The sequence below is a fragment of the Pollicipes pollicipes genome, unplaced genomic scaffold (genome assembly GCF_011947565.3).
Source record: "Pollicipes pollicipes isolate AB1234 unplaced genomic scaffold, Ppol_2.1 Scaffold_2555;HRSCAF=2994_pilon_pilon_pilon, whole genome shotgun sequence".
Taxonomy (NCBI): domain Eukaryota; kingdom Metazoa; phylum Arthropoda; class Thecostraca; order Pollicipedomorpha; family Pollicipedidae; genus Pollicipes; species Pollicipes pollicipes.
In genome coordinates, this window is record NW_023596136.1 from 7,860,744 (window position 1) to 7,887,390 (window position 26,647).

General features: G+C 53.2%; 1 protein-coding gene across 3 annotated transcripts in view; it reads left to right on the forward strand.

Moving 5' to 3' along the window:
- The window catches only part of LOC119102483 (cell surface glycoprotein 1), a 45,475-nt gene that overhangs the window by 3,788 nt on the left and 15,040 nt on the right, over nucleotides 1-26,647 (forward strand). For 2 of the 3 annotated variants that reach the window (XM_037225858.1, XM_037225871.1), the window contains exons 2-10: nucleotides 3,731-3,853; nucleotides 7,814-7,846; nucleotides 8,868-9,053; nucleotides 10,520-10,606; nucleotides 12,220-12,314; nucleotides 16,481-16,632; nucleotides 16,802-16,963; nucleotides 23,311-23,426; nucleotides 24,465-25,248. In XM_037225858.1, the coding sequence (XP_037081753.1) occupies nucleotides 3,731-3,853; nucleotides 7,814-7,846; nucleotides 8,868-9,053; nucleotides 10,520-10,606; nucleotides 12,220-12,314; nucleotides 16,481-16,632; nucleotides 16,802-16,963; nucleotides 23,311-23,426; nucleotides 24,465-25,248 (1,738 nt within the window). The remainder of the gene's footprint in view (nucleotides 1-3,730; nucleotides 3,854-7,813; nucleotides 7,847-8,867; nucleotides 9,054-10,519; nucleotides 10,607-12,219; nucleotides 12,315-16,480; nucleotides 16,633-16,801; nucleotides 16,964-23,310; nucleotides 23,427-24,464; nucleotides 25,249-26,647) is intronic. The other variant, XM_037225863.1, reaches the window with a different exon arrangement.

Sequence of the window (26,647 nt, forward strand, 5' to 3'; positions counted from 1 at the left end):
ATATTTCCCACGGAGATGAGTCAGTTCCGCTAAAAAGCGCCTAACTGGACACGTTGGTGCATAAATATTTCTGAGCCAATCTCTCTGGCTTAGAGTAATTCAAGACATAGACGGATCCTGGGGGGAGGGGGGGGGGGGCACGGGGTCATGGCCTTCCCAAAAACCTCTGAGAGTATGTTTTGGCCACCCCAAAACATTTCCAGAACATCATGAAAGCTTCGTCCACTTACCGTCTGTTTTAACTTAAACTGTTTAATTGCTTTGTTTTAACTTCTGTTTAAGATTCAAGAGCATTTCGGTGTTTTTTTCGGTTTTGAATGGTGTCCCTACTAGGTACTCGCGAGGGGTACCATGCACTGGACCTCGGATCCCACACCAGCCAGCTGGCGACCAGTGGTTGCCCCCCCCCCCCAAAAAAAAAACAAACAACAACTCCAGGCTAGATCCACCCCTGATTCAAGAAGCACATATTTTTTGGCCAGACAGTCCCTGTCCCCGTTGCCCAGCGGTAAAGGACGTCCTATTCACGTATAGTTCCCAATCAAGAACAATCGGGAAAAAAGATTTGAATGATAAAGAAATGCCGGTGCAGTAGTTTTGTCGCAGGCTGACAGTTTCTGTGGCGAACAGCACCCTTTCGAAACACTCGGAGACGCTCAGCAATTTAACTGGTCTGAAAAGGAAAAGACATCGATTGCACATACATTTCTCCTCTGTCCCCTGTCAGAAAAAGTACTTGACGCACCGTTTGTGTTCGCCTTGCATCATTTTTCGTTGTCGACAAAAAAAAAACAAGTCGATATTTCTAGAGCTTACACAAGTGTTTACCAATAATCTGCACAAATAATCTTCCTGCTGGTCATTGCCTTCCAAGCCAACAACGATGTAGTCATTTTATGATATCGGAGCTGATTGAACTCCAAGCTGGTTGAACCAAAAAGGTTCAGCTCATTTGTGTTTTTCCTCTGAACAAAACGCGTACCGCGTGGAGTGTAATTATGTGATTCATTGGCAGTGTCTTTTATCCAATCTTGCATAATTTACAAAAGAAGTGAATGAAGAGAACTGTGGCAAATCAGGACAAATATCAACATTTTGTGCCATTTTATGGCGCATGCGCCAAACCTTTGATAAAATCGTTAACCACTCTCATTCCCTCATTGACGTTTTGCGATATATTGTTAGCTAAGCCGGCTCGCTACCGATGGCATACGCGTACATATAAGTTCACTGCACCCGTGAACAGTTTTATCCATAAATCCTGATGATTTTTAAATTTTTTTAAAATAAATTTATCCCGAATGGTTTGTATGGGTGGCTTCGGATTCAGAGTACCTGCTAAGCATAGCTTGTTGCGTGCACCCCGAACACACCACCCAAGCGTGCCGTCCAGTTCAACAGCTAATTTTGCCTCCGCCCTTTCGCCAGACAGGAATGCGGAGGGTCTTACGCGCCGCACAATGCTGCGACACGACCGCCTCGGATCTGGGTTGAACCTCGCTGGCCAGTTGCCAGCTGGCCTTTCCATTTCAGTCGGGTCAAACAATGCGCCCACCCTGGGAATCGTATCCAGTGCCGCTGGGTACGAGTCCAGCACCCTTCCCCTAGACCACGGAGGCGGCAAGTGATGATGATGATGATTGTGGTTTTAGGGCGCGTCGACTTCTAGAGTCATTTTGCGCCCACTCCATAGATCCTGTTTCTCTTGTCAATTACGGAGCTAGACTCGTCGAAAGACTGAGGTGTGAGTAATACGTTACGCCAGAAAGACGTAATCACAGAATGCACAGTTTTGCAGATAGGCTTCCTTCCTCCCTTCAGGCAAGGTTCCGTGCCCTTTTTGGTCACAACACTGCAGGAAATTAAAACCATACACTTAAAGATGCTCTGACCAGTGTCAGTGGTTTCCGTCTTTGAATAAAAACATCTGGTAAAAGTAATGTGACTCGGATTCAAAGGATAGTTGATCCATTATCAGATTCACACCACTCTTACGGAACCTTTGCACTTAGGAGAGAAGAATCACTGACACTGCTAAGCGTAATTTTTTCATAATCCAATGATCGTAGGCTAGACACGTCGCATTTTACCACGCAACAACCAATTAATAAGCTCAGAATACCATAATAATCCCAAGGCCTCGAATACTGTTGAGTTGTTCCAACGGCAATACATTTGGGATCCCAGCTGGCGCGCAGGGCGTGGTTGCACTGCCCGCTCAGCGCAGAAGCTACTGAGCCCCTACAAATCAGCGATGGTGCGTTGTTAGCTGGTGGCTGCCGATGACGGGGACCGGACGTGACCGGGCGAGAAACCGATTTCGGATCAGCGGACCCCACTCCCCTTCGCTGGAAGGGGAGGGGTCGTGACATTCGAGACACGGCTGCTCGCGTGCCTCACTAACGATCTGACCTCCGTTATTCGTCTCGGAATATCGACCTGATCGTCGCAAGGAGCTGGCTTATGGCCGATACAGGGCCAGCCGGCCGATGACCCAACCAGCTAGTCAGCCAGCCCATTAGTGACATGGGTCCAGTCTACTAATGGCCGACATGGGAGCCAGGGTACTCACTGCTGACATGGTGGACCGCTGATTACCTACATGTGGTTAGTCGACTCATTGGGCCAGCGGCCCATGGCCCACATGGTGCCACCTAGCCCATTACTGACGTGGGCCTACTTGACTCACGGCTGACTTTGAGCCATTCGACTCAGGGCTGACATTGGGCCAGTCGGCTTATGGCCAATACACCAACCAGCCCACCAGCTGGTACGACCAGCGACCAGTCGACTTCTGCCCACGATATGTATGGTAGGCCGAATAATGGTTATCACAAAAGAGACGACTCATAGCAAGTATCGCGTGATTCGAACATGGTTAGCACTGAGCGACTAGCGGTGAACACACACCAGCTAACTCATGACTACGTCAGGGACAGGTTATGAACTGGCCTCTATATATACCCGTAGGCCAATAATGTGAGGTCAGGCGGCTCATGGTTGACGTTGAACCGTCTAACGTATTGCAAACATAAATTCAGCCGCTTATTGGCCGCGTAACGGTGATGATGTTCTGTAGCCTTGCAGCCTCGTCTGCAGCTCGAAATGCTGGTGATATTCTGTAGCCTTGCATCCTCGTCCGCAGCTCGTAATGCTGATGATGTTCTGTAACCTTGCAGCCTCGTCCGCAGTTTGATAACTGACATGCATCGCATTTGTTGGCCGAATAAGCATCTTTTTGAAATGTTCACAAAAAAAAACACTCAACCCATGCGAGCATTGTGAGAGTGATTTCATTGCATTCCCAGCTGCCCGCGGCCAAGTCTTTGCACTTAACCACTGTGTAAACCAACGCTCTCTTAAAAAACAAGTTCTACGTATTTCTGGCCACTCAATGAAAACCTTAACGCGTTTTTTTGTACGAGGAAATAAACAAAAAGACCAGAATGGTCTGTAACGCGGACTCCGCTTATCGTACCATGAGCGAACAAGTTTTAAAATGTAAGAAAGCTGTTATTTGAACTCTGCACGCTGGGCGGGGATAAGCTGAACCACGCGTATGTCCCTGGTTGGAAGGAGCCCGACGGACGGCATGCCAGGAGCGCACGCCCGTGTGTGTGTGTGTGTGTGCGTGTATTAGACCGAACCGGGAGATTAGCTCTTGCCGTCTGGCCGCAGAGATTACCCCGGGCGTTCAATGCACTGACCTTAGATGTGACCTTTGCCGCAGGGTCGGACCTACACATACACAGTGCCGACTAGATCCTACAGCTACACTCTGCCCAGTAGAACCACCTATTACACGCAGCCAGCCCGGACCTATTACAGCTACTCACCAATCTCCTTCCCGCTGGTAAGTGAGTGACGCCATCATGACGTCACGTTTGGCCGGCGGCCAGCGGTCGGTGATTTGTGTCGGGTGCCAAGGTGGATCATGCGCCACCGTCTTATCCTGTGACCTCGCAGGAGCACTCTCCAGTCACCGTTGCTCGCCAAGCTCCCGTTGTGTGAGGTGAACTTTCAGCATGATGACCTCATGTGGGCGTTTTCTGTACTCTGGAATATGTTAACTGCACCTTATTGTACCAGCTGTCGTTGGTTCAGTGAATGCTATGCATAGTGGCACTTGCGGAGCGGGACCTGTATAAATGAGGTTGATGCCAAGATTTTGTCTGCTAAACTTTTTGCATTTCACCCATTACATCAAGGCACATACAATCCGTACCATGCAGCCTTCCTCTTGCTTTTTTACTAATGGGCAGCCCTCCTGCTTGAGAACCTGTAAGAAATAATAAAAATCTAAGCATTAAACACCGTTGACATGTCATATACGCCTGATGCCCAGCTGAAGTCAAGCTATGGTTCACTGAAATAACAGCTCGCTGGAGCGACGCCGGGCCTGTGTTTCCTAGCCATCCCTTTTCCTCTGAGGGAACATCTGCTTCCATACCACTGCAGCTATTCCATTTCGTTCAGTACCGCTAAAAACGCAAATGAATTGGAAAAAAGTTGTTGACGTCATAATAGTCTTGAGAGTGTTGGACAATATCCAGCCACGTTCGCCACTTTTTAATCTTCGGGCCTTGACGGGCGTCGAAATTGGCTGGAGTCGGATCGAGTCTGTCCCAAACACCGCATATGATTACCAAAGAACCGGCGACTTCTGAGGGTGTGCGCGTTGTAAACTAGCAACTCTGCTGAAATTTGAATTATTGAAATACACACCTGCGGGCGAAAAAGGAGTAGGCGTCATTCACATAACATATCTGTGACATTACTTCCGAAGATTGAGATTGTGCGTGTGGCTGTGAGGTGCGGGACGTTCTTGCTGTGATGCGCACGGCGATGTGCGGGCAGTGCGTATTATTCAGAGCAAATTGATATGAGGCAATAGGGCTGCTTACGAAACTTACTGTAATCCCATCGCGTTTGATTAAAGTGAATCGGCGATAAAGCACCTTAACAGATGTTCGAGCTCGATTGGATGGCATTAATTTTGACAAATACCTTGCATTTCAAACACGTAAAATCAACATCCTAAATTTGTGGAATAAGATCAGTTTAAAAAGGTTTCAACAGGAAATGTCCACGTTTTCGCTTCAATATTGTTCGTCATGTTTTTGGTGATTTGGTGTAATGTAACACACAGCCGGGTGACCCGTTGAAGGCGATACGCAGTGTAGCCCCCGAGATATCAAAAACTGAGAGAGGGAGAGTAAGAGGCACAAAATTCACGAGACAAGTGGCCTTTTATGTGAACTCATTTGTATCATGAATAACTTCAGACAAAGCAAAACTTCAGATCAGTGCTTGAAGTGCCCCCAGGCGTCATATGCAACGATATTTAACCTTAATAACTTTTTAAGCAAAAGGTCGCTGATGCTCACATCATGTCAGTAGCCTTATTTAATCTTCAGAGGGTCAAGGTGCCGAAAAACGCGGAGGTTGTTTCGATATTTGGACTTTAAATCGGCGTCAAAAACGAAAAGCAAAAGCAAAGCAAAATAATGATCGAGGTCATTTTAAGTCGGAGGCCTCCCTGAACCTCACGAAGCCCAAATAAGATTTCTGTTGACCCCCTGTTGCCCCCTGTGATCAAGGAATTCGAAACGAGGGTCAACAACTATCCCATAAAGCAAGTTGCCCAGCAATAAAGCGGTTTAGGTCTGTCTTTCACCAGTCCTTCATAGCTAACTCAAGGACAACGAAATTTATCGTAATATTAAACTAATTGTCTAATTGCCATAGACACCATATCAAAGCTGCGTGACTTCATATAACACTCTGTTCTGGCATCAGATTGAGCGATTCTCTAGGAATGTCCTCGCTGACAGCCATGGCCTGACTTTGACCTGCCACAGGTCAGCGACCTTAGGAGACATGGATTTTGGTGTGCGCAAGATGAACTATTCAATTGCCTACAGCTATACAGAGAACATTCGCGGCAAGCTACGCCATTTGAAAACAAGTCTGAAAAGCCCTTCGTGGTGGTGGTGGTGGGGGGGGGGGGAGGGGGGGGGGGGGGCTTAATTATTATTTAAGCGCCTCACGCTGACCGTATGCGATGTCCGTCACCACCAGGCCTTCATAATTGGCACATCGGAAATTTGACGACTCAGGGCTTCTTACGTATGTGTTTGCTTACGTATTCAGGAAAGATCTCTTCCCAGACTTTTTATCCCTGACGCTATGAGTGGAGTTATTATGCAGCCAAGATAAATGCTCATTTCTTTCATCGAGTTGCGCACTTAACCTTAATCCTTTTTGGTTTCCTGTGATTAGCATTTTGGGTTAGGGAATATGCTTGCTTACGTCCGCAGTCACTTAACCTCTTTCATCTCACAATGTCGCACCGCATCCTAGCCATTGACAATGCTGTCCACATTACTCCCGTTTTGGCTTTTTAAGTGCATCATTCAAGCGGTGACGTTAGAGGAGTGTGGCTGAAACATTGCTGCCCCCTCATGTAATATTCAAAATGTCCTTCAGCCAGGCCACATGGTGCTCCTCCCCCCCCTCCCCCCCAGCGTCCCGGCCGAGCGATTGCCCGGCGCGGTAAGGTCGCACACTGACGTCACGAGCAGATCACCCGCTGACCCTTGGTCTGACCCCGTGACACTCCGGTGGTCAGAGCACGTGATGACCGTTGGGAGCGCCGCCACTGAGGACGTCTCATTCTGCCTCCCACAGGGTGGCGATCGGGTTGTGAAGCGAGTTGAGCGCGTCGTTGAAAGACGCGCGCCCGTTCGCCGTTACTATCGTTACTTCTAGCCCGCCCCCTCCTGTCGCCGCTCCTTTGCCCAGGGTCCGGCGTTGGCTGCTTCGCTTCCCGGGCGGCGCCTGTGGTCGTCTGTAATCGCCAGCTTCGTAGCGTAGCCTGCTGCTCATTACCAGGCGTGTTGCTTTTGCTCCTGTGGTCTTTTGCTCCGCTAGTGTAGGTTCGGTCTCGGATGGGGTTCGGGCCGCCAGAGTTGTATGACGACTTCTAGATGTGTGGGGAGGGGAGCTGATCTGCAGTAGGGCTGGGTTGCAGGAGCCCCGGCCGTAGATTTGTCTATTGGAGTTTCATGTAAAGCTCGCGTCCCACAGCTTATCATGCGGGATGGCACGTGAATCTGCTGAGCGATTGGCTTCAAACTGAGGCTCGAATTCTTCGACGACACAGAGCAGAGTCGCCACCAATCATAAAATGGTCCGCACGGAATAAAGTTTAAAAGGAACCACTCAGTCATCCGCAGATTAGCTGTGACGCGACCCGAGTTCAGTTCGGCTCAATATTGATACTTAAGTCGGTTAATTTTTCCCGTTCATTTTACATGGCTTTGCCGTGTGGGGTCTAGCCACAGTTAAGTTAGGAGAGTCACGAATGAATTTTTGTTTCCATGCCAAAACTTGGGGTGCTTAGTGGAAGCTATAAAAGCATAAACAATACAACTAAAGGACATAAACATGACGTTTTCGCTGTGCCCTTAACTGTTGTTGGGTCATGTCCGTGATCCCGATAGCAGCTAAAATGCATCGCTTTCTTGTGCACGCTCACGAGTCTTAACATGTTCCTCCTAAGACAATGTATGCCGGCGCGAGGCATGCCCTCATCGTCTAACGTTTCAGCTTAGCTGTCAGGCTCTGGCATGCAGCTCAAATTTAGTGTGTTGTCGCACGAAGTGAGCCAATAGGCTTTCTGGTCCACTCCTGTCCCCTGTTCCACTCTTGTCTGCATCTCCACCGGTTGCCCGCCATCTACATCTCAGTTTCCGTCTCTTTCTATCCCATCTATGGTTCCCCTATGTAACCTGGGCTTGTGTAACTGCAGGGCGCAGTCCTGGAGCTCCCAATAGTTGGCATGGTAAGTGGTTGCCCTTCTTCTGCGTCGCAGCTTTGTTTGTTTGTCGGTTTTGGCTGTGTGTCCTCCCTGGCGAGGGAAAAAAGGAGCAGACACCCAACTCTTGGCTGGCCGCGCCTCTCTCTCTCCCTCTCTCTCTCTCTCTCTCTCTCTCTATCTCTCTCTCTCTCTCTCTCTCTCTCTACTCTCTCTCTTCTCTCTCTCTCTCTCTCCTCTCTCTCTCTCTCTCTCTCTCTCTCTTCTATCTCTCTCCTCTCTCTCTCTCTCTCTCTCTCTCTCTCATCGTTCTCTCTCTCTCTCTCTCCTCTCTCTCTCTCTCTCTCTCTCTCTCTCTCTCTCTCTCTCTCTCTCTCTCTCTCTCTCTCTCTCTCTCTCTCTCTCTCTCTCTCTCTCTCTCTCTCTCTCTCTCTCTCTCTCTCTCTCTCTCTCTCTCTCTCTCTCTCTCTCTCTCTCTCTCTCTCTCTCTCTTGGCCAAACCCCATCAACCCTTTGCTGCCGATCCGCTTTTTCAGCTCTGGCCTTCTGCTTCACGGCTGTGTTCTTCCCCCGCCGAGCGAGAGTGACATTTTTTGTCGCTGAGTAAGCTTTTCAGGCGCTTCTTTTCAGAAGGATGCTCACTGTTATGCAGGCATAGCTTCGAAAAATGCTGCTCCGGTTGATCTTTTGATAAGCTCACAGCTTACGCAAGGCGTGCTGCATTTCATAGCGATTGATGAAAGACAAGGCTGTTGTCCAAGGCTGGGAGGTGGCTAGCGCTCTCCTGAAAGCAGATACCGGAAGCTGTTCAGCAGTAACATCAATTATCTACTTTGCCTGATGTTGCGAATCCGGCTTTCGCAGCGAGGACAGCATGACTGTAAATATTGCATTATGAGTATTATTGTTCCAACGCAACCCGACGTGTTCAACGTATCGCAGTGTCTATCCTGGCAAGCGGTGGCTGGTGCAGTGCTCGCGCATCTGGCCATGGTGGTCCTTGTCCCGAGAAGGCTAACCTGACCTAACCTAAGCCGCGGCGCGCCAGGGCCGTACCTACAACCCGACTATGTCGCTGGACACGCACGCGCGCGTCAGCCGCGCCTCCGAGCCGGGCCACTCGTTCACCAAGATGCCGGTGCTGCTGCGCGACCCAGAGACGCTGGTGGTCATCCCACGCCGTCGTCAGCTGGCGCACGTGTACGACGCCTTCGACGACGACCCGATCATGCAGGTGAGAGTGGCGTCCGGCTGCATGAGTGTCCGACGCTCCGTCAGGGACCAATGGCATGAAGCGGCACCGAAAATGGCAGACTCCCAAATTGAGCCACGTGGTACATGCCTCCTCTTCATTGACACGCGTAAGGCGTTAAAAGCGTCACCAGAGTCTGAAGAAGAATCGATCCTGTCACCTCGTCATTTGCCCCCTCCATCCTGACTCGTCGCACCACCCTGCAGCCTTGCTCGGCCCCTTATCTCCTGGCCTGAGCCAGGACTATCTGGCGCAGGCCTCCCACGGTGGTCACAGCACCCTTATCTCCTGGCCTGAGCCAGGACTCCCTGGCGCAGGCCTCCCACGGTGGTCACAGCATCCTTATCTCCTGGCCTGAGCCAGGACTCCCTGGCGCAGGCCTCCCACGGTGGTCACAGCATCCTTATCTCCTGGCCTGAGCCAGGACTCCCTGGCGCAGGCCTCCCACGGTGGTCACAGCATCCTTATCTCCGGGCCTGAGCCAGGGCTCCCTGGCGCAGGCCTCCCACGGTGGTCACAGCGTCCCTATCTCCGGGCCTGAGCCTGGGCTCCCTGGCGCAGGCCTCCCACGGTGGTCACAGCGTCCCTATCTCCGGGCCTGAGCCAGGGCTCCCTTGCGCAGGCCTCCCACGCTGGTCACAGCACCGCCCCACCACTTATACCTTTTCTTCATCCAAAAGGGTGTTAAACGCAAACTTTCAAACAAAGTCCGGCTCCATGTGCTTCTGCAATGGGATTAAAAAGTGGCTGCATCTGTTGTTGTGCTGTATGAAGCAACCTTGGGGCCACTGGCAACTTGATGGCGTCTGGTCATGTAAATGGCCGACCCGTGCTGTTCAGTGACTATGCTATGTTGCTAAGCGACACAGTGCCGGCTGGTATGTACAAACGCGTCGTCATACGCCGCTGAGTGACCGAGTTAGACTATTCATTGAGCTGAGTTACTGGTAGGTCACAGGTTTGATCCATGCACACCGTCACCAGGGTGCAGTGGCGGTGCGGAGCGGCGGGCGTGCGCTGAACACGGTCTAGTGTTGTCGGTGACCGGCGTGTGAACTTCGAGCCGAGAATGCCCTGTCACGTGCGGGTCCCTAACCGATGGTTTCCAAGGACAGCGCATGCCATTTGTGTCGCAGTCTGAAGCAAACCGTGATCGTCCTTCAACTTAGTGTATGATCGCATTGCAGAGACCATATTTCCAGTCGATGGGAATGACTGACGCAGTCGTAAAGCCATCGTTTGAGACGTCGCTATTCCGCTGTTCGATGTCCTATCAAGCGGCCGTTGGCCGCGGTTTGCAGTTGATTGAGATCCCAACAGGCCCACTGAGCAGCTGCTGATTGGTCAGCTGCGTGGGCCGACTCGGTCGAGGCCGGAACTGTGCCCCGAGCGAGCGTCAATAGCGATGTCTAACGCGATGTGGCTGCGCTGTTCCATCGACCCGGCAGCTGCCGCCCCGCACACCAAGATACTCAAAATGCGGCTGGGCGGTTCCCAGGGTGCCCTATCATAGTGTGGCCTGTGGAGGTCCTCACGTAAGTCAAGCCACGCCAGGGCGCCCCGCAATAGGTGAAGTCGCCATCGCAATGCCCGTGGGTGGTTACCAATATCCCTCGCCACCCAGTCGCGGCGGCGGAATGTGCGGGGGTCGTTACCAATATCCCTCGTCACCCAGTCGCGGCGGCGGAATGTGCGGGGGTCGTTACCAGCACCCCTTGTCACCCAGTCGCGGTAGCGGAATGCTCGTGGGTCGTTACCAGCACCCTTGTCATCCAGTAGCGCGGCTGTGTGGTATTCGCCCCCTGCGCTCCCCCGACCCACCTCGCTTTGTGACAGACACGCTTTAGCTCCCGAATGGCGATTGCTCCTGTAGCTTGGCATGGAGTTGAACCAGCTCAGCAGCATATCGCTCCGTCGGAACAGGCTACCCGAGTGCCACGTGTCGAAGGGACCGGAATCATCGGCCAGCTTAGCTTTTTATTTGCTGCAGTTCGAAGATCATCTCGAGCATTGTCCTGACGTTGTAGATCCGTGAGATTATGATGCATGACCCTGTACGCATGTGACGACAGTTGACTCCATTTCTGCCTTGTCTCTAAAGCGCTTCCTATCATGTCTCCCAGAAGCTTGAAAGGAAAGAATACGTCTTGGAAGTCACTGAACTCGTCGTAGCGTCGGAAAGTTCTCGCGGCATGTTACGTGATTCTGACGCGCCGGCACTCATTCTATATTTATGGCTGGCTGTAAAGTTCCCAAATCGGACCAGAACAGCGATACTAGAGGGTCTGTGGTTCTCGATCACAAACGGAGGAGAGCGGTTGTGCAGCCCTGACTGGAATTCTGAGATGATGATTCAGTGGACGCCGTTCAGGCTGGGATCAGCTTCGGCCGGCATTGACCGGTGATGCTGGGCCGTGGCACGGACTCGCCCGACACCTCGTGCTCAACACGGCCCGCGTGGCGTAGGTAAACTGCACGGTGTCACGCTGCGCTAGGTCCCCGCCGCCCTGCCTCCGGGCCCTGACCTGGGCATGACCTGCTGGCTGGGGCCACCCCGATGAATTATTTTAGAGAGCAAGTTCGGTTGAAGAGCCCAGCTGTAAATCTGGCGCCAGCTACAGCAAAATCAGGCACAAAATAATACTGATCCGGTTGTTTTCAACCATCTTGGGAGCGATCCTGGCCCCGATCGTCCAACTGGATCCGCCCCTGGTCACTGGACAGTAACACTAGTCTCGCGCTCTGGCGTGGAGCACGCGCCTGCCTCCTTTGAGGCTGACGGCCGCCGGCCGCCCGCGGACGCCGTCGACTCCGCGGATGCCGACGCCGTCCACAGTGACAGGCGGCGCCATTAGCGCCGAGCGAGCCGGGAAGGCGACGGGGGATGAGCCGACCGGCCGGCGGCCCAGCTGGGGTACTCGGAAGCCGCGCGCCGCCCGCCGACGGACCGGCGCACCCATGCGTGTGACTCATGCCAGCAGCGGACTGCCTCCTGCTCCGTCTGGTTCGAGGAGACGAGAATGCCTTGCGGGCAAGATGGTATTGATGTTTTTGAACGGAAGCCTTACGGAAATGATCTAAGTATTTGGTGCGTCCTACTCTCCCTGACAGGAAACTCTGATACTATTTCGTCCATTTTTTGTTATAGTATTACGAAGACCGCCTGTACGAAGCTGGCGAGGAGGTCAGCGCCAACGCAACCCGACGTATGGCCGAGATTTGCTCACCAAATCCAGCGCCGAGGTTAGTATGCATGTCGGCGAGCGGTCATAGCCGAGAGCACGTGAATAACATCGCCGGTACATATCGACAATGCACATGTGAGTTTCTCCTGTAGGGTCTCGTTACGGATAAACTCCCTCCCGATCTGACACCCATGGAGCCAAAGGAAACGATCGCTGTTTGCCAACAACTCACTGGCATTGGTGTAACCGGTGCCCTGAGAGACGGACGGGCAGTGCGGCTATTCGGTTACCACTTTAGGGCGCACGACGTGCAGTCAGGGACGTTGACGAGCCAGGTTGTGCGTGAGGGTCTTCTGGGTTGACAGGCCATGACATATGTCGTACATCACACAGTCGTGGCTAGCATATACTTGTGAAGACCGCGGCCTTAAACTTAACCCCACATTTATATTAAACAGCACCATATGCATGCCTATTGTTCAGCTGCAGCTAACAGATGTCAGCAGTCAGCAGCGCGTGGTATTCTGGCCAGCTGGATTCATTTTGAATAAAAGGCTGCGACCAAGCCGCCTAGTGCCCACGTCAGAGTACTAGCACTCCGGGAGCGTTGGCCCTCCGTGAGCACTAGCCCTCTGTGAGCGTTGGCCCTCCGTGAGTGCTGTCCCTCCGTGAATGCTGGCCCGCTTGAGCTGTGGCCCTCTGTGATTGCTGGCCCTTTGCGTGCCAGCTGTAAGAAACAGCCCGGAATGGCTGCACTGATGCACTAGTATAATGAGTGTCGCACACTCAATAGACAATGGAAATGACACATACGACGTCGGCGGTATGTAAAATTACGTTCGGCAGTCGCGTGTAAAATATCACCGGCGCATATTCGACTACTGCTCTAAGGCGAAGGCACCAAAGGCAATTGGGCCGAAACCTGAGTGATCATGGGTGCCACGGGAGGCCAACAAAGTGGCTCCCGTCAACAAGTATAGGATCCTCAGAGCAAGCAAAAAGAACCCAAGACCAACGTGTTGGCCCCTAAACGATCGGCAGTGTCCCGACCAGCTGACATATGTTGCCCCACCCAGAACACAAGACCTTCTGAGCAAAGGGAAATTACCCAAGACCATGAATTAATACCCCTGTGCGATCAAAGAGTGTACGAGCACGTTAACAGAAAGAGCCTCGATGGAAGTGAACAGTCCTCCGCAAGTGAGATCAAAGGGAAAGATCCCTCGATCAAGGTAGAGGGCCCCTGAACATCTAGTGACTCGGCTGTCTTACCTTATAAGGGCTCCAGGAACGGCACAAGGCCCTCCAAGCAAGTGCAAAGAACCGGAGGCTCATGTGAAGGGCCACTGATCAACTGAGTTTACCCCGGCATATGGGGCCCCGGAAAAGCGTATAGAGCTTGCCGGGCGAATGGGGAAAATCCGTGAAGGAAAACCTGATCGATCAACAGTGCCCAGGCATGGAAGCAGATAACGTCCGAACAGCAGCGTTGGGTCCTGCGAGGAAATGCAAAGAGATCAAAAGCAACATGGAAAGCTCCTTAGCGATCAGACTGACCTGGCAAGTGGACATATAGGCCCCGTGCAGCAGCATAAGGCCTTTGGGCAGCGTAATGGGCCCCAGAATTTTCCCCCAAGCAACACCTTTCCAGCGAGGAAAGAATTAGCTTCGTCTGCTCATGAACTCTTTGCTCTTGCAAGCAATTATATTTGGTCGTCTGTAGGTCCAAAGGCGTCCAATTTTGTTCTTAAAAACCTGCGTCTGTTCGGCCGGTTATGGCCCCTTCGGAGCCTCTATGTCCTCTCGGCATGGTCCATGCGGACATGGCCACGTGCCTTCCCCCTTTTGCATCCACCACCGGCCTGAGCAACTTACTAGATAGGGCTTGCCAAGAACATAGGGCCATCCATTCAAGTAAGGAATAGTTACGACGGAATATGTGGGGCTCCCAACGATCGAGCGTGCCCGAGCAGGTTAAAATATAGGGTCCCCGTCAAGAGCGTAGGGACCTCCATTTAAATAGGAAGTGCCCAAGATGCACCGTGGAAAGCCCGCGAATGACCGGGTGTGCCAGAGCAGATCAACAGATAGGGCTCCCGACAAGAACGTGAGGTCCTCCATTCAAACGGAAAAAAATCCAAGACCCTATTTAAATCGCCTCTCTAACGATGGAATGTGCCCGAGCAGGTTATCAGAAGGGGCCCAACAATAGCGTGGAGCCCTCCATTCAAATGGGAAGTACCCAAAACCAAGTGTGGAGGGCCCCCGAAAGATAGAGGGTACCCGAGCAGAATATCGGTTGGCCTCGACAGGAGTATAGGGTCCTAAATTCAAACACAAAGACCCAATATACAGGGCCCCCGAACAATCCAGTGTAACCGAGGAGGCAAACAAATGGGGCCGCCGACAAGTGTGTAGGGCCCTTCATTCGGATTGGAAGTACCCAAGACAAAATGTGGTGGGCCCCGGATATTCGAGTGTGTTCGAACGGATGGGGCCCCGGCAACAGCGTAGGGCCTTCCGTTCAGATATGAAATACCCACGACACAATGTAGATGGCCCCGAATGATCGAGTGCGCCAGAACAGGTTTAAAGATTGGGCCTCCGAAAAGAGTGGAGGGCCCTCCATTCAAAAAGGAGGTGCCCAAAACCAGATGTAGAGGTCCCCCACGATGGTATGGGGCCGAGCATCTTATCAGAAGGGGCCCTGACGGGAGCGCAAAGCCTTCCATTCAAATAGAAGTACCCAAAATCCGTTGCGGAGGGACCCCGATAGATGGGGTGTACCCGAACAGGTTTCAGATGACCCCAATAGGAGCAGAGCGTCCCAAATTTAAACATCGAGAACCAATGTGCGTGGTCCCCGAGCGATCCAGTGTGGCCGAAGAGGCGAACAGAAGGGGCCCCGGACAAGTGCGTAGGGCTCCATTCGAATAGCACGTGCCCAAGGCCCAATGTAGAGAACCCCCGAACGATCGAATGTGCCCGAGCACGCAATCAAATAGGCCTCCCAACAAGAGCGTAAGCCTCCCCCCCGCCATTCACAAAAGTAGTACCCAAGACCCGGTGTGGGGGTCCATAAACGACTAAGTGTGCCCAAGCAGGCCATCAGATGAGCCCGGACTAGAATACTAGAATGCAGGGCCCTAAGCAAGTGACAGAGAATTGAAAACATCCTAGATCAATGTAGAGGGCCTTTGAACATATCGCAAGTGTGTCGGTAGGTTAACCGAGACCCATGTGAAGGACCTCTGAGCAGCCGAGAATACCCCGGCAGGTTGAGATATGGGGCCCCGGCTATAGCTCACAGGGTCTCTCTGGCGAATGGAAATAATCCGTGGCAGGGCCCGTGATTGACAAGAGTGCCCCGGCACGCCAGCAGGAAGAGCCCCAACAACAGCGCAGGGCGCTCCGAGCAAATGCAAAGAAATGAAGAGCAACATGGAAGGCTCCTTAACGATCGAAATAATCCTGCAAGTGAGCATATAAGTCCCCTGGAAACAGCATTGGGCCCCTAGACAGTGTAATGAGGCTTATTTTCAGCTCACAGCTTTTCCTATCATTGAATAGTTTTTGGACTTCTCACAGGCCTTTTACTTTCGCTTACGACTGTTTTTAGCCGCCTGGAAGTCCAGAGACACCCAGTTTTGTTGCGTTTTGTGTTAAAAAACTGCACATGCTCGTCCGGCTATGGGCCCCCTCGGAGCCAGTGAGCCCCTTCGAGGCCCAAGGGAGGCTATGGCCCCGTGCCCGCCCCTGGATCCGCCCCTGCCGGTGAGTGCTGTGGCCGCCCGTGGGCTGGCCGGCTGACACCGCCGGGCTGCCGCTGTTAGTATTCATGACCACCGACGAGCGAGCCTGCGCCGCGCCAAAATAGCGCCGCCGACGGAATCTAACGAATGCATCGGCGAGTAAGCCCAGGCCGACAGCAAGCCGCTGATCAGGCGCGTGCGCAGAGGCTGGGCAGGCGGGAGACGGGCGGAGCGGACGCGGCCGATCTCGGACCTGATCCTGGGAAATACCTGCGGGGTCTGTCCGGCCTGTGTAGCTGATTACTGCCTTTGGTGGGATTCCGCGTTCGGGTGCTCATCTGGCAGCGAAGCTCGGCAGCTGTCATGTAAAGGTCGCCTGTTGACGTCGGAGGGGGAGGGGGCGGGGGATCTGGCACCGCGCCGCGGCGGATCGAGGCCCGAGGTGGCGCGCTGATGAGGGACGCCTTTTCAGGAAGTTCTATCCGGCGGCTAATCTGGACTGGAAGCCCAAGAAGTACAAGAGGACCATCAGTGATGAGCTGAAGCCGATACGACGCAATATCGCCATTCGCTCCTTCTTCGACCGGGCGAAGGACGCCGCCGACAACGACACCAAACGCATAGGTCAGAGGCCAGCGGGGCCGCCAGCCACAACCAGAACGCCGAAACTGAACTGAAACTGTACAGAAGCGCTGCCGTTGCCGGCGAGCTCTGACCACCGCATGCCACTGTGCAGTCGGCGCGCTGCAGGAGGTGCGCGGCATTTGGCCAATCTGGTGCTGCTCCTTGCCAGGGTCCGGCAACGTCTCGTGCCTGAACTTTGTCGGTGGCCGAGTCACTTCAAAACGACCGCGCAACCGTTTCTATGACAACGACAAGATCAAGACTGAGGTCGACCTGCTCTCCCGCTATGGCCACGTGCGGGATGACCTGGACCTGCACCACTACAAGAACAGTGAGTGTCTTTGCCCAGCGTGACGTCACGCGCTGTTCGCTGACGTCAGAGCCTGTCCCGCGGGGTTTACTCGGGTGGCGTTTTGCTGGAGGTGGAAGCCTCCAATGGACACTAGTGTTGCCATAGCTCCCACTGGCTTTACTTTGATTCATTACCGTAGACATCATAGGTTAACGAACATCCTAAAAAGAGGGCAAATCAAAAGATTTTGAAGTCAGTTTGTTCCAGCGTCGCCACAAGGTTTTTGCTCAGCATTTCCGGCAAGTGGGGTGCTATTGCACCCACGTTACCTCCTTCCCACGCTCAGAGCGCGCACAACGCTGAATCAAGATCCCATCACATTGCAATATCACAATGCCGATTTTGAGGATTAAATACTGGGGTAACGGCACCGAAACCATGTCAGTAAAAGGATTCCGCGCCCGATCATCGCAGCACATGTGATGTGGTATGTTTCTGTGTTTGTGTCAGCACTGCGGCATAGCTCAGCCGGCTCACACTCATCCGCTCAATGTATCTAATATCTGTGCTGCTATATTTTGCTGGCGAGCGATATTTTCGGTGTGTTTATACGTGCGTGCGGAGCGGCTTGATCACGAGACATTGCGGGCAAGGTCTCGTTTTTCGTGTTCCGTGTTCCGTATACCTGTATCCAGAGTACCTGAGTGCCTGTATCCGTACATACAACTGCATCCAGAGGAATTCCCTTGTGAGTGTGCTCTAAGTATGCCCAGCTGGGTATACTGTGAGATTGTTCTGAGTGCATCTTCTTTCTTGTTCCTTTGCATCGTCGACATATCGTCGGGCACCTCCGCACAGCGGCGCAACGACACGGGGCTTAATCTGATATATTTTAGAGGATCGGGATGGACTGACGGCTTCGACATCTAAACAGGCGTTTAAATCAGAATCCCATAAACGGGAGGTGGCGCCGACGGCTGAGGAAGTGCGCCCAGCGGAGAACCAGGAGGCCCAGAGTACGTAAGCGGGTCACCACGCGCGCCGCTTCGCCAGTCCCACTCACCACTGGAAAGCCCAGATGGAGCCATGTGACCGCTCTGCTCCTTACTGGGGTGGCTCGTGATCTGCCCCGGCCTTCGCTTAGTCTTTGCTGGGTTTGAAGTGGTGTTCTACACGCCACTCACACCGCCTTGCCGTAAATTCTCTCTGGTGCTGTATGGTATGGGTGTTCTGGCGAACATTACGGACACCTGATCATATACCAAAGACAGAATATTGTCAAGGATGTTGCGTGCTGTTCTACGCGTCTGTGGTTTGGATCCCATAACGTCATTAATCAAATTAATTTTTAGCAGTCTTCAAAGATGATCGTCACGGCGCACGGAAATGGCGATGTCAGATGCCTTTCCAAACAATTTATGTAGATCGTTAGCATTCTCTCCGCATCTTGGCCTCTTTCCGTCCTTGCCATGCATCTGCCCCATTTTGGTCCGCTCTTCCACGCTGTCTAATTTTCAGGTGTCAACGCCGATCAGCAAGTCTAAGGCAATCCCAGAGCTAAGCGGTTATCGCTGGCGCTTTCTCTCATCCCCAAACTCAAACGCAAGTGCAGCCACTGAACTTCAAACGGCGAACGGTTTCCTAACGCACTCTCCGCAGAACCACAAATGGGCGAAGTGACTACATGGACATTCTGTCAGCTAGCACTCGCAACAGGCTTCAATAAACGCACCAAAGCCCCGCCTCGCGGCGTTAAAACGGCATCTAAAGGGTCAATCACATAATGGGATCTCGACTGCAGACCTTGAGTGTGCGAGCACGGTGTGGGCCGGTGTGTTCGGGCTCAGCGCGGGGCGGCCCGGCTCAGTCTCAGGGGTCGGGGTCAAGAGAGGTCACCTGGCGACCCGGGTTCGCCGGCGGCGTGAGTGCGCTGGCGGCACGGCCGAGTCGTGACCGGCCTGACTGAGACGTGGCGCACGACCACACGCTGCACCCGTTGGCGCGCACCCGCGCCCTGCACCGGTGTAAGTGTACGCCAGCCGTCTGAACGTGATCCGTCCGTGTGTCGGCATGTCCGCCCGCCCTTCCAGCCGTGTGATGCAGGCCCCTTTTGGCCTGCGCAGAGGCTCGCTCCGGTACTGACGTGGCTAACGCATGCTTTGCTCCTGCATGGTTCCGACCATCTTGCTTATGCAGCCACTGCTGCGGCAGCCGTAATGCACGTATGAGCAAGATGCGCTTTCAGTGGAATGCTTCTGCGCTTATGACAAAGCCACGAGTATTTTATTCTATACAAGTGTTCGCATACGCAAGGCTTCATGTCCATATCGCAATCATCACGTTTGTCTTGTTATGCTAGCACCTTGTTATATCATTCGCTGCCACGTTTTAGCCTTGGCATTACGAGATACTTACCTGTCGAACGAAAGTAGACAACTTCCAAACACTGGTGGTTCTTTCATCCACCTGAACGCGTCCATACACATCAAATCGACACAGGTATTGGGATATTTACCAACCTTTTAAGACAAATGGTGGCTGATAAAATAATAGGTGGCAGAGATCAAGAGCGGCGTAACACTAGAACACTGTCAAACGTTATTGGATTGGGAGCGCTTACAACTAGCTGGAGCCGCCGCTTTTGACTTGTCCTTGTCGCCGGGAGCGACGAATTAGCCGCTGCTGTTGTCTCTCACTGTCGGAGCCGCTTTCTCTTTAAGACCCTCAAGGCCGGATCGGACTGCCCGAAAGTCCGCTGGTTAATTTTGGCCTGCTTGGCTCGAATACAGTTTGAGCTCAGTGTTGTGCCTAGCAGCCCACCACCAGCCCATTCGATACTCAGTACCCCCTATTCGCCACCCGCCGTAGGCCGTGTCCTCCTCTGCACACCACTCTGTCCAACACCCAATCCCCCCTATCCGCCAACTACCCTGGGTCATGTCCTCCCCACCCACTTCTTCCTTCCCGCCCAAGACCCTCTTTTTCTTTACCACCCACCTCCCCTCACCGGAAACTCAATCCGCCTCTCTCCACAACCCATTCGTGTCTTCTTCCCCTACCCCTACTATTCCCCCACTTCACACTCATTTCTCTCTCTCTCTCTCTCTCTCATCTCTCTCTCTCTCTCTCTCTCTCTCTCTCTCTCTCTCTCTCTCTCTCTCTCTCTCTCTCTCTCTCTCTCTCTCTCTCTCTCTCTCTCTCTCTCTCTCTCTCTCTCTCTCTCTCTCTCTCTCTCTTCTCTCTCTCTCTCTCTCTCTCTCTCTCTCTCTCTCTCTCTCTCTCTCTCTCTCTCTCTCTCTCTCTCTCTCTCTCTCTCTCCTCTCTTTCTACCACCCACCCGGACTCATCCCTCTCTTCCCTACCGCCCGGTCATCAGTCCTGCTCACTCTCCGCCGCCCACAGCTCTAGCCCTCCGGAGACGCAGTCCTCTCTTCTGTTCAGCGCCGCTCCAGCGCCTCGTCAGCGGCTCGGCACCCCAGTTCACTGCTGGGCCCGCCGTGTCGGCCACCATTCATCCCCAGGCCGCCGCAGCCCCGGGGATTATTTCCAAAATCGCCCCATTCGGCCCGGTGACGTCATGGGAATTCTATTTCGGGCGCAGCCGGCGTGGATTTCACTGGCCGACGGGCCGTGCCAACACCAGCGCTCTTCCAAAACGCGGCCTGCCGACGGCCGGGCCGTCCTTGCCGGCTGATTCAGAGCCGCCGGCGCCCGGCCACTCTGAGTCACGAACCGCGAACGGTCGGCAGCCTAGCGGTCAGCCACCGCTGATCGCCCGTCAGTGCGGCCGATCTCGGCGCGGCTGTGCTCTGACGGGGCGGCGGCCCGGGGGGCGGCGACGGCAGGCAGTCGCCGCTTATTTTGGAACGCTGGCCGGCCGGTGATCAGATGCCAGCCGGTGGCCCGTCTGGCCGGCTGTTTATTGAGTGATTCGGCGGCGAGCCCGCGCCGGACCCGCTCGGAGATTCGGCGGCTCCGTCGGGCCGCCTACCGGTGCGAGCTCTGCCCGCGTCGACCCAGGGAGGGGGACGGCGGTGGGTGGCGCGGCACCGCGACAGCTGAACGCTGAGCAGAGCGCTTGGTGGGATTCGCGACGGGCGGACAAACGTCGACTTGGCTGTCAGGTCACGTTAGCATTCGACCAAACAATCAGATGCATGCAACTGGCAAACATTCACGTACAGTAATCAACTTTCAAATATTAGAAGACATGCGTATATGGCCGTTAACATTGCAGAGTGCATAGTATGTAAAGGCCTGCCTACTTTTCCGCCCGATTTTATTGTTTGGAGTATAAAAAACACAGTACTATCTGAAATAATGATCGTGGTGTCCAACCGTGGTCAACGCACGACAGCTTCAAGCCCGCTTCATTAGGAAATCTTCTCACTGTGCCAGAACACTGCAGTGCGAGGGCTGTGCCGCGATGCCGTGACATCATCGCTGTCTCGGGCCGATAGGTACAGCGTAGCGCACCGAATTGTAAGCACGTGGCAGCATTACGATCTAACGTCTGCTAGACGAAGTCGAGCGTCAGGCAAAGCAGGAGATGTACAATTTCCTGTGAATTTCAGTATCACATAACAGTTATGTTTAGCATCCACAATCTCTTTACGTTGTACTGTTGATAAATATGGCGCAAAAATGATAGACTGATGACCTCAACTTCGGCCAATATTCTTCTATTTGAAGTAGTTTGTCACGTGATTATGTCACGACCGCCTTTATGTTGACTGAATGACATTTCAACACTCTATGCACAACTACTCGGAAGGTTTGGAAGCAATGTTTCAATACTCTCGTCCGAATATTCAAGGATCGGAACCGTCCGGAAATCTCTGCTCTCTGAAGCTCTGGTCGTATCTCTCCACATGGCATGCGGTCGGACAGACTGTCAAACATGCGCGAGGACGCGCTGCTTTGACGTTTGAAGCGGTACAGAGCGAGCTACTATCGAGGTTTCACACTTCCAGCAATGCTGAGAGTGGCGAAAGACAGTTTAGGTGCGAGATGATCAGATTAGCGCACATCTGTGCTTGGCAATGTGCCATGGAGCCTGTCCAATGCGTAAGACAAGTTTCGAATAAAGCAAATTGACATCTTTAAACGGTCTGACGAAATTGGCTCGCGTAATAGCCTATCAACACTAGAAAAATCCCTGCAATGAACAGATCTGCACTGTCTACACCGTCCGCACTTGTCGCTTGATCCGGATTGCGCCTAAGATACTGGGACTTGCTCCTGACCTGCTTCTTGACCCCGAGTGACCAGAAATCGATGCCCGCATGTAGTTTCACCCGATCCCAGCTTTGAGTGAAACTTTTCTGGCACAACATTCACGCTAAGAAAATAAGCGGCCGCGAGCAGAAAGAGAAAGTGGCTGTTGTGCAGCCCAGCCAGTGTTGTTTTTCGTGCTGACTGACAGACAAAATTCCCAGCTGCCGGCCAAATAACAGTTGGCCGTCTGTTTGATAGCTGTTGCCATAGGAACATGCAGCGTCTCTCAGAGAACTTTTCAGACCGCCAGATTCATAGAGAGCAATGAGCTTATTTGGTAGAGAAATGAGCTTGAGCTCTTATACAGCTGACTAGTTTGCGGTTTTAGAGTTGTAGGATGGTAAATGGATCGAAGGGGGTGCGAATTTTAGCGTTCACCACAATCAGGTGAGAAGAGGGGGGAGGGGGCGGGAAGGATAAGAGGAAAAGTGGGATGCCATGCGTACCATAGACCTGCTATTGCGTGTGCTGCACTAACCAAGACTGCATCGGTCAGTACAGCACCAAGCAATAGAAGCGGTGAGGTACGCATGTCACCCTCTTTTCCTCCATTTCCCATTCTCCCCTCCACCCGTCTGATCAAAATAAAGTTCAAAATTCGCGCTCCCATCTCTCCATCTGAGATTCGCTCCGTGTGGTGCTCCGCAGGCTTCCAGCTGGAGACAGGTCAGATTGATGAGCGCTTTGAATTTTTTCCCTACCATCTCGCAGATAGTAGAGAATACATGCGTGGTCAATGAAGCCATATTCGCTTCAACCAAAACGTTTTATGTGAATTCACTCGCCCAAATGTCATGCTTTTAGGCTAGATAAAGGTTACACACGGGGAGAGACAGGTGATGGCGATTAACAGTGATATTTAAGATAACCATTGCACGGCTCTGTAGCCCCCAGCCAAACTTGGCTGGATTCTTAGACTGTCTCAGGCTATGTTTCGCCTTATACCAGGCAAACAGAGCGAGACGAGCCAGGACCATGGCCAACCAACTTAGGCGCTGCCAGCTAGAAGATTAGTGGCGAGAGACTGGCCCAGTGGCCGCCGCCGCCGTCGACCCGGTGCGCCTCGTACTCGAGAGGCCGCCGCCTAACGCATGTGTCTGGCTGTGTAGTGCGCCTGCAGCAGATGCCGGGCCTGCCAGGCGTCTACAAGCTGATCCAGACGGGGGAGCGACCACCGCGCCGAAAGGCTGCCTCCGAGGACCCCGAGCTCACCAGATACGCGCGGGTGAGAGGGAGCTCTGAGTCCAGAGCGGGGAGTCCCCGGGCTGGACCGGAGCCGCTCGGGTGAGAGGGAGCTCTGAGCCAGGGCACAGGGGGAGTCCCCGGGCTGACCGGAGCCGCGCAGTGGTGAGGCGGGAGGCTCTGAGTCCAGGGCAGGGAGTCCCGGGCTGACCCCCGGAGCCGATCGGGTGAGAGGGGAGCTCTGAGCCAGGGAGGGAGTCCCGGGCTGACGGAGCCGGCGGGTGAGATGGGAGCTCTGTGAGCCAGGGCAGGGCCCCAGTGACGGAGCCGGCGGGGGAGAGGGTGAGCTCGATCCAGGGCGGGTAGGTCCCCGGGATGACAGGAAGCCGCGCGGGTTTGGAGAGGGAGCTCTGAGCCAGGCCAGGAAGCCCCAGGGCTTGACCGGAGCGGCGGGTGAGAGGGAGCTCTGATCCAGGGCGGGTAGTCCCCGGGATGACCGGAGCCGCGCGGGTGAGAGGGAGCTCTGAGCCAGGGCAGGGAGTCCCCGGGCTGACCGGAGCCGCGCGGGTGAGAGGGAGCTCTGAGCCAGGGCAGGGTAGTCCCCGGGTTGACCGGAGCCGCGCGGGTGAGAGGGAGCTCTGAGCCAGAGCGGGGAGTCCCCGGGCGGACCGCAGCCGCTCGCGTAAGGTAACCTGCCGCACTTAAGTGCATGTTGAGGATGCTATTGTTTATTACGTGGTGCGAGGACGTGTTGAAGGAATGGAATCCACCAGGAACCGTTCTTGCTTTAAAGGTGCAGACAAGGTAGTCATACTTCCATCATGGCAGTTGCCTGATGTTCCATGTCGTTAAACCAGAAGGCGAAACGCAAAAGTAGCGATGTAGTAGCTGCTCTGGATTGGTAATGGTCGAATTAAGACCTGTACCATTGTACTCTCCACAGCAACATCATGTTTGAAAACGTTTTTGTACGCCAAATTTCTGTACAATTTAACATTACAAGTACGTCAGTGCGCTGCTCATCACAGACTGCACAAACCGCCACCGCATTGAAGTTCATGAACGCACCCGTGTCCCGCAGAGCTCAATGAACACAGGCGACCTACAGAACGGCCCGGTGACGAATGGGTACGCGGCCGAGGGGAGCCGGCCGACCCGCGCCGCCTCGCCGCCTCCTGAGCCCGTACAGGAGGAGGCCGAGGAGGAGTACGAGCCCGAGCCGGCCAAGGAGGCCTCTCCAGAGCCCGAGCCCCTCAAGGAGCCTTCGTCCGGGCCAGAACCCGAAAAGGAGCCGACACCTGAACCGGAGCCTATCAGGGAACCCACTCCTGAGCCCGAACCAGTGAAGGAACCCACTCCTGAGCCCGAACCAGTGAAGGAACCCACTCCTGAGCCCGAACCAGTGAAGGAACCCACGCCCGAGCCTTCTCCTGAGCCCTCACCTGAGAAGGAGCTGACCCCTGAACCCGCGAAGGAGCCAACTCCCGAACCTGAGCCTGAGAAGGAGCCCACTCCTGAACCAGAGCCAGAGAGGGAGCCGACCCCTGAACCAGAGCCAGAGAGGGAGCCAACCCCTGAGCCTGAACCGGAAAAGGAGGCGTCCCCTGAACCTGAACCCGAGAGAGAACCTTCTCCGGAAGCCTCTCCTCAGAAGGAGCTTTCTCCAGAACCTGTGAAGGAGCCGACCCCAGAGCCCGAGCCCGAGCACGAGCCCGAGCCGGTGCAGGAGCCAGAGCCCGAGCCCGAGCCCGAGCTCGAACCCGAGTCCGAACCGAAGCAGGAGTCAGAGCCAGAGCCAGAGCCGGAACCTATCGTGGAGGAGCCCGAGGATGACGTCATTGATGCGTCGGAACAGATGGAGTCAAGTGAGTTGAAGTGGATTGCTACGTCAATGGACATGCTATGTACTCTCCGAGATGACCATTGTCGCTGGGGAGGTAGCAGCAACGCCTTTTCCCTTACAACACATTGGTTTGTCTTTATGGCACGACTAGCCACCTATCTATGTTTTACAGTCTTGTAATTTGCGCCGTTTCTGATCGTTATATTTAAGACAGTAGTGATGGCCTTATAAAAACCGGAAGAATGGAGATAGGATACGTCTCCTGGTTTTTCTCCGAGGTGTTCCTCGCAAATTCACTTGACAACGTACGTTCCTGGTTGTTATGCACTGAATATGCTGGATAAGAAGCCTGATAAATGTTTGATATTGTGAAGGTGATTGACAACATGGCGAGTATATGCTCGTCGTATCAATGTTTCCAGAACAATTTTCACTGCTGTTTGAGAACCGAGCATTCTGATCATCTGGGCTTTGAATCACCCTGAATCCAGCAATTTGTATATTAATTTGTTTTTTGTCTGCTCAGCCCCGACTCTCTCCCTAAGTCATCAGACCACTAAACATGAAAGGATTTGACAATTTGAAGGGCACTGAGCTTAAAATTTCAAGGTTCTCTTCAAATCTCACTTGCAAGAGGTAACCTCAATTTTTAAAACCTCAGCCTTCGACACAGAGAAGCAAAAAACTAACGCTATTTTTGTGTTTTGGTATTGATGCTTTCGATCATGACATCACCAGGCGTCGACCTAACACTCTTCCGTGAAGCAGGTACTTTCTCGGTGTAGGATTCCCCACACGGCCTACCTTCCAACCACATTGCTCTGGTGATGCTATCGTGTACGGAGAGGGGAACTGGGAACACAGATTAGCATTACTGATCGGAAGAGCATTACGCAAAGTCTTGTGTTTGAATAAAAAACAACGTGTTCTTGGACCTGACGCTGAAATTGGAGTTGTACTGGAAAACGCAAAACGTTCCTATCAATTGTACACTGACGACCGCCTAGCACATTAGCTTAATTCATTTGCAGCAATGCCTCAGTCGTTACTTCATGGTAATAAATGATTGCATAACTTTCCACTTAAAACAAAAGCAATCATCGTGTAATACATTTTAGTCGCTCTCAGTGATTGAAACGAAATTATATGCTTCCACGCAGGATCTCAACAACTTTCTTGAACCAATCTTTACTGATGAACACGAGAAGCATTAAGCTTTTGGGCAGTCTATCAAGCAGGGCTGAGAGGTGCAGTTACGGGTGTAAATATTCAGATATGTATATAACAACTCGCATGCCATCATGGTTGTATGACCTTGGATGCGTGGTTCAAAGCAAATATAAAATCATCAGAGCCTTGCTCTGCGGCGTTACTGCCGTGGTCGGCTCAAAGTAACTAATGCTTTCGTCATTGCCAGCTTA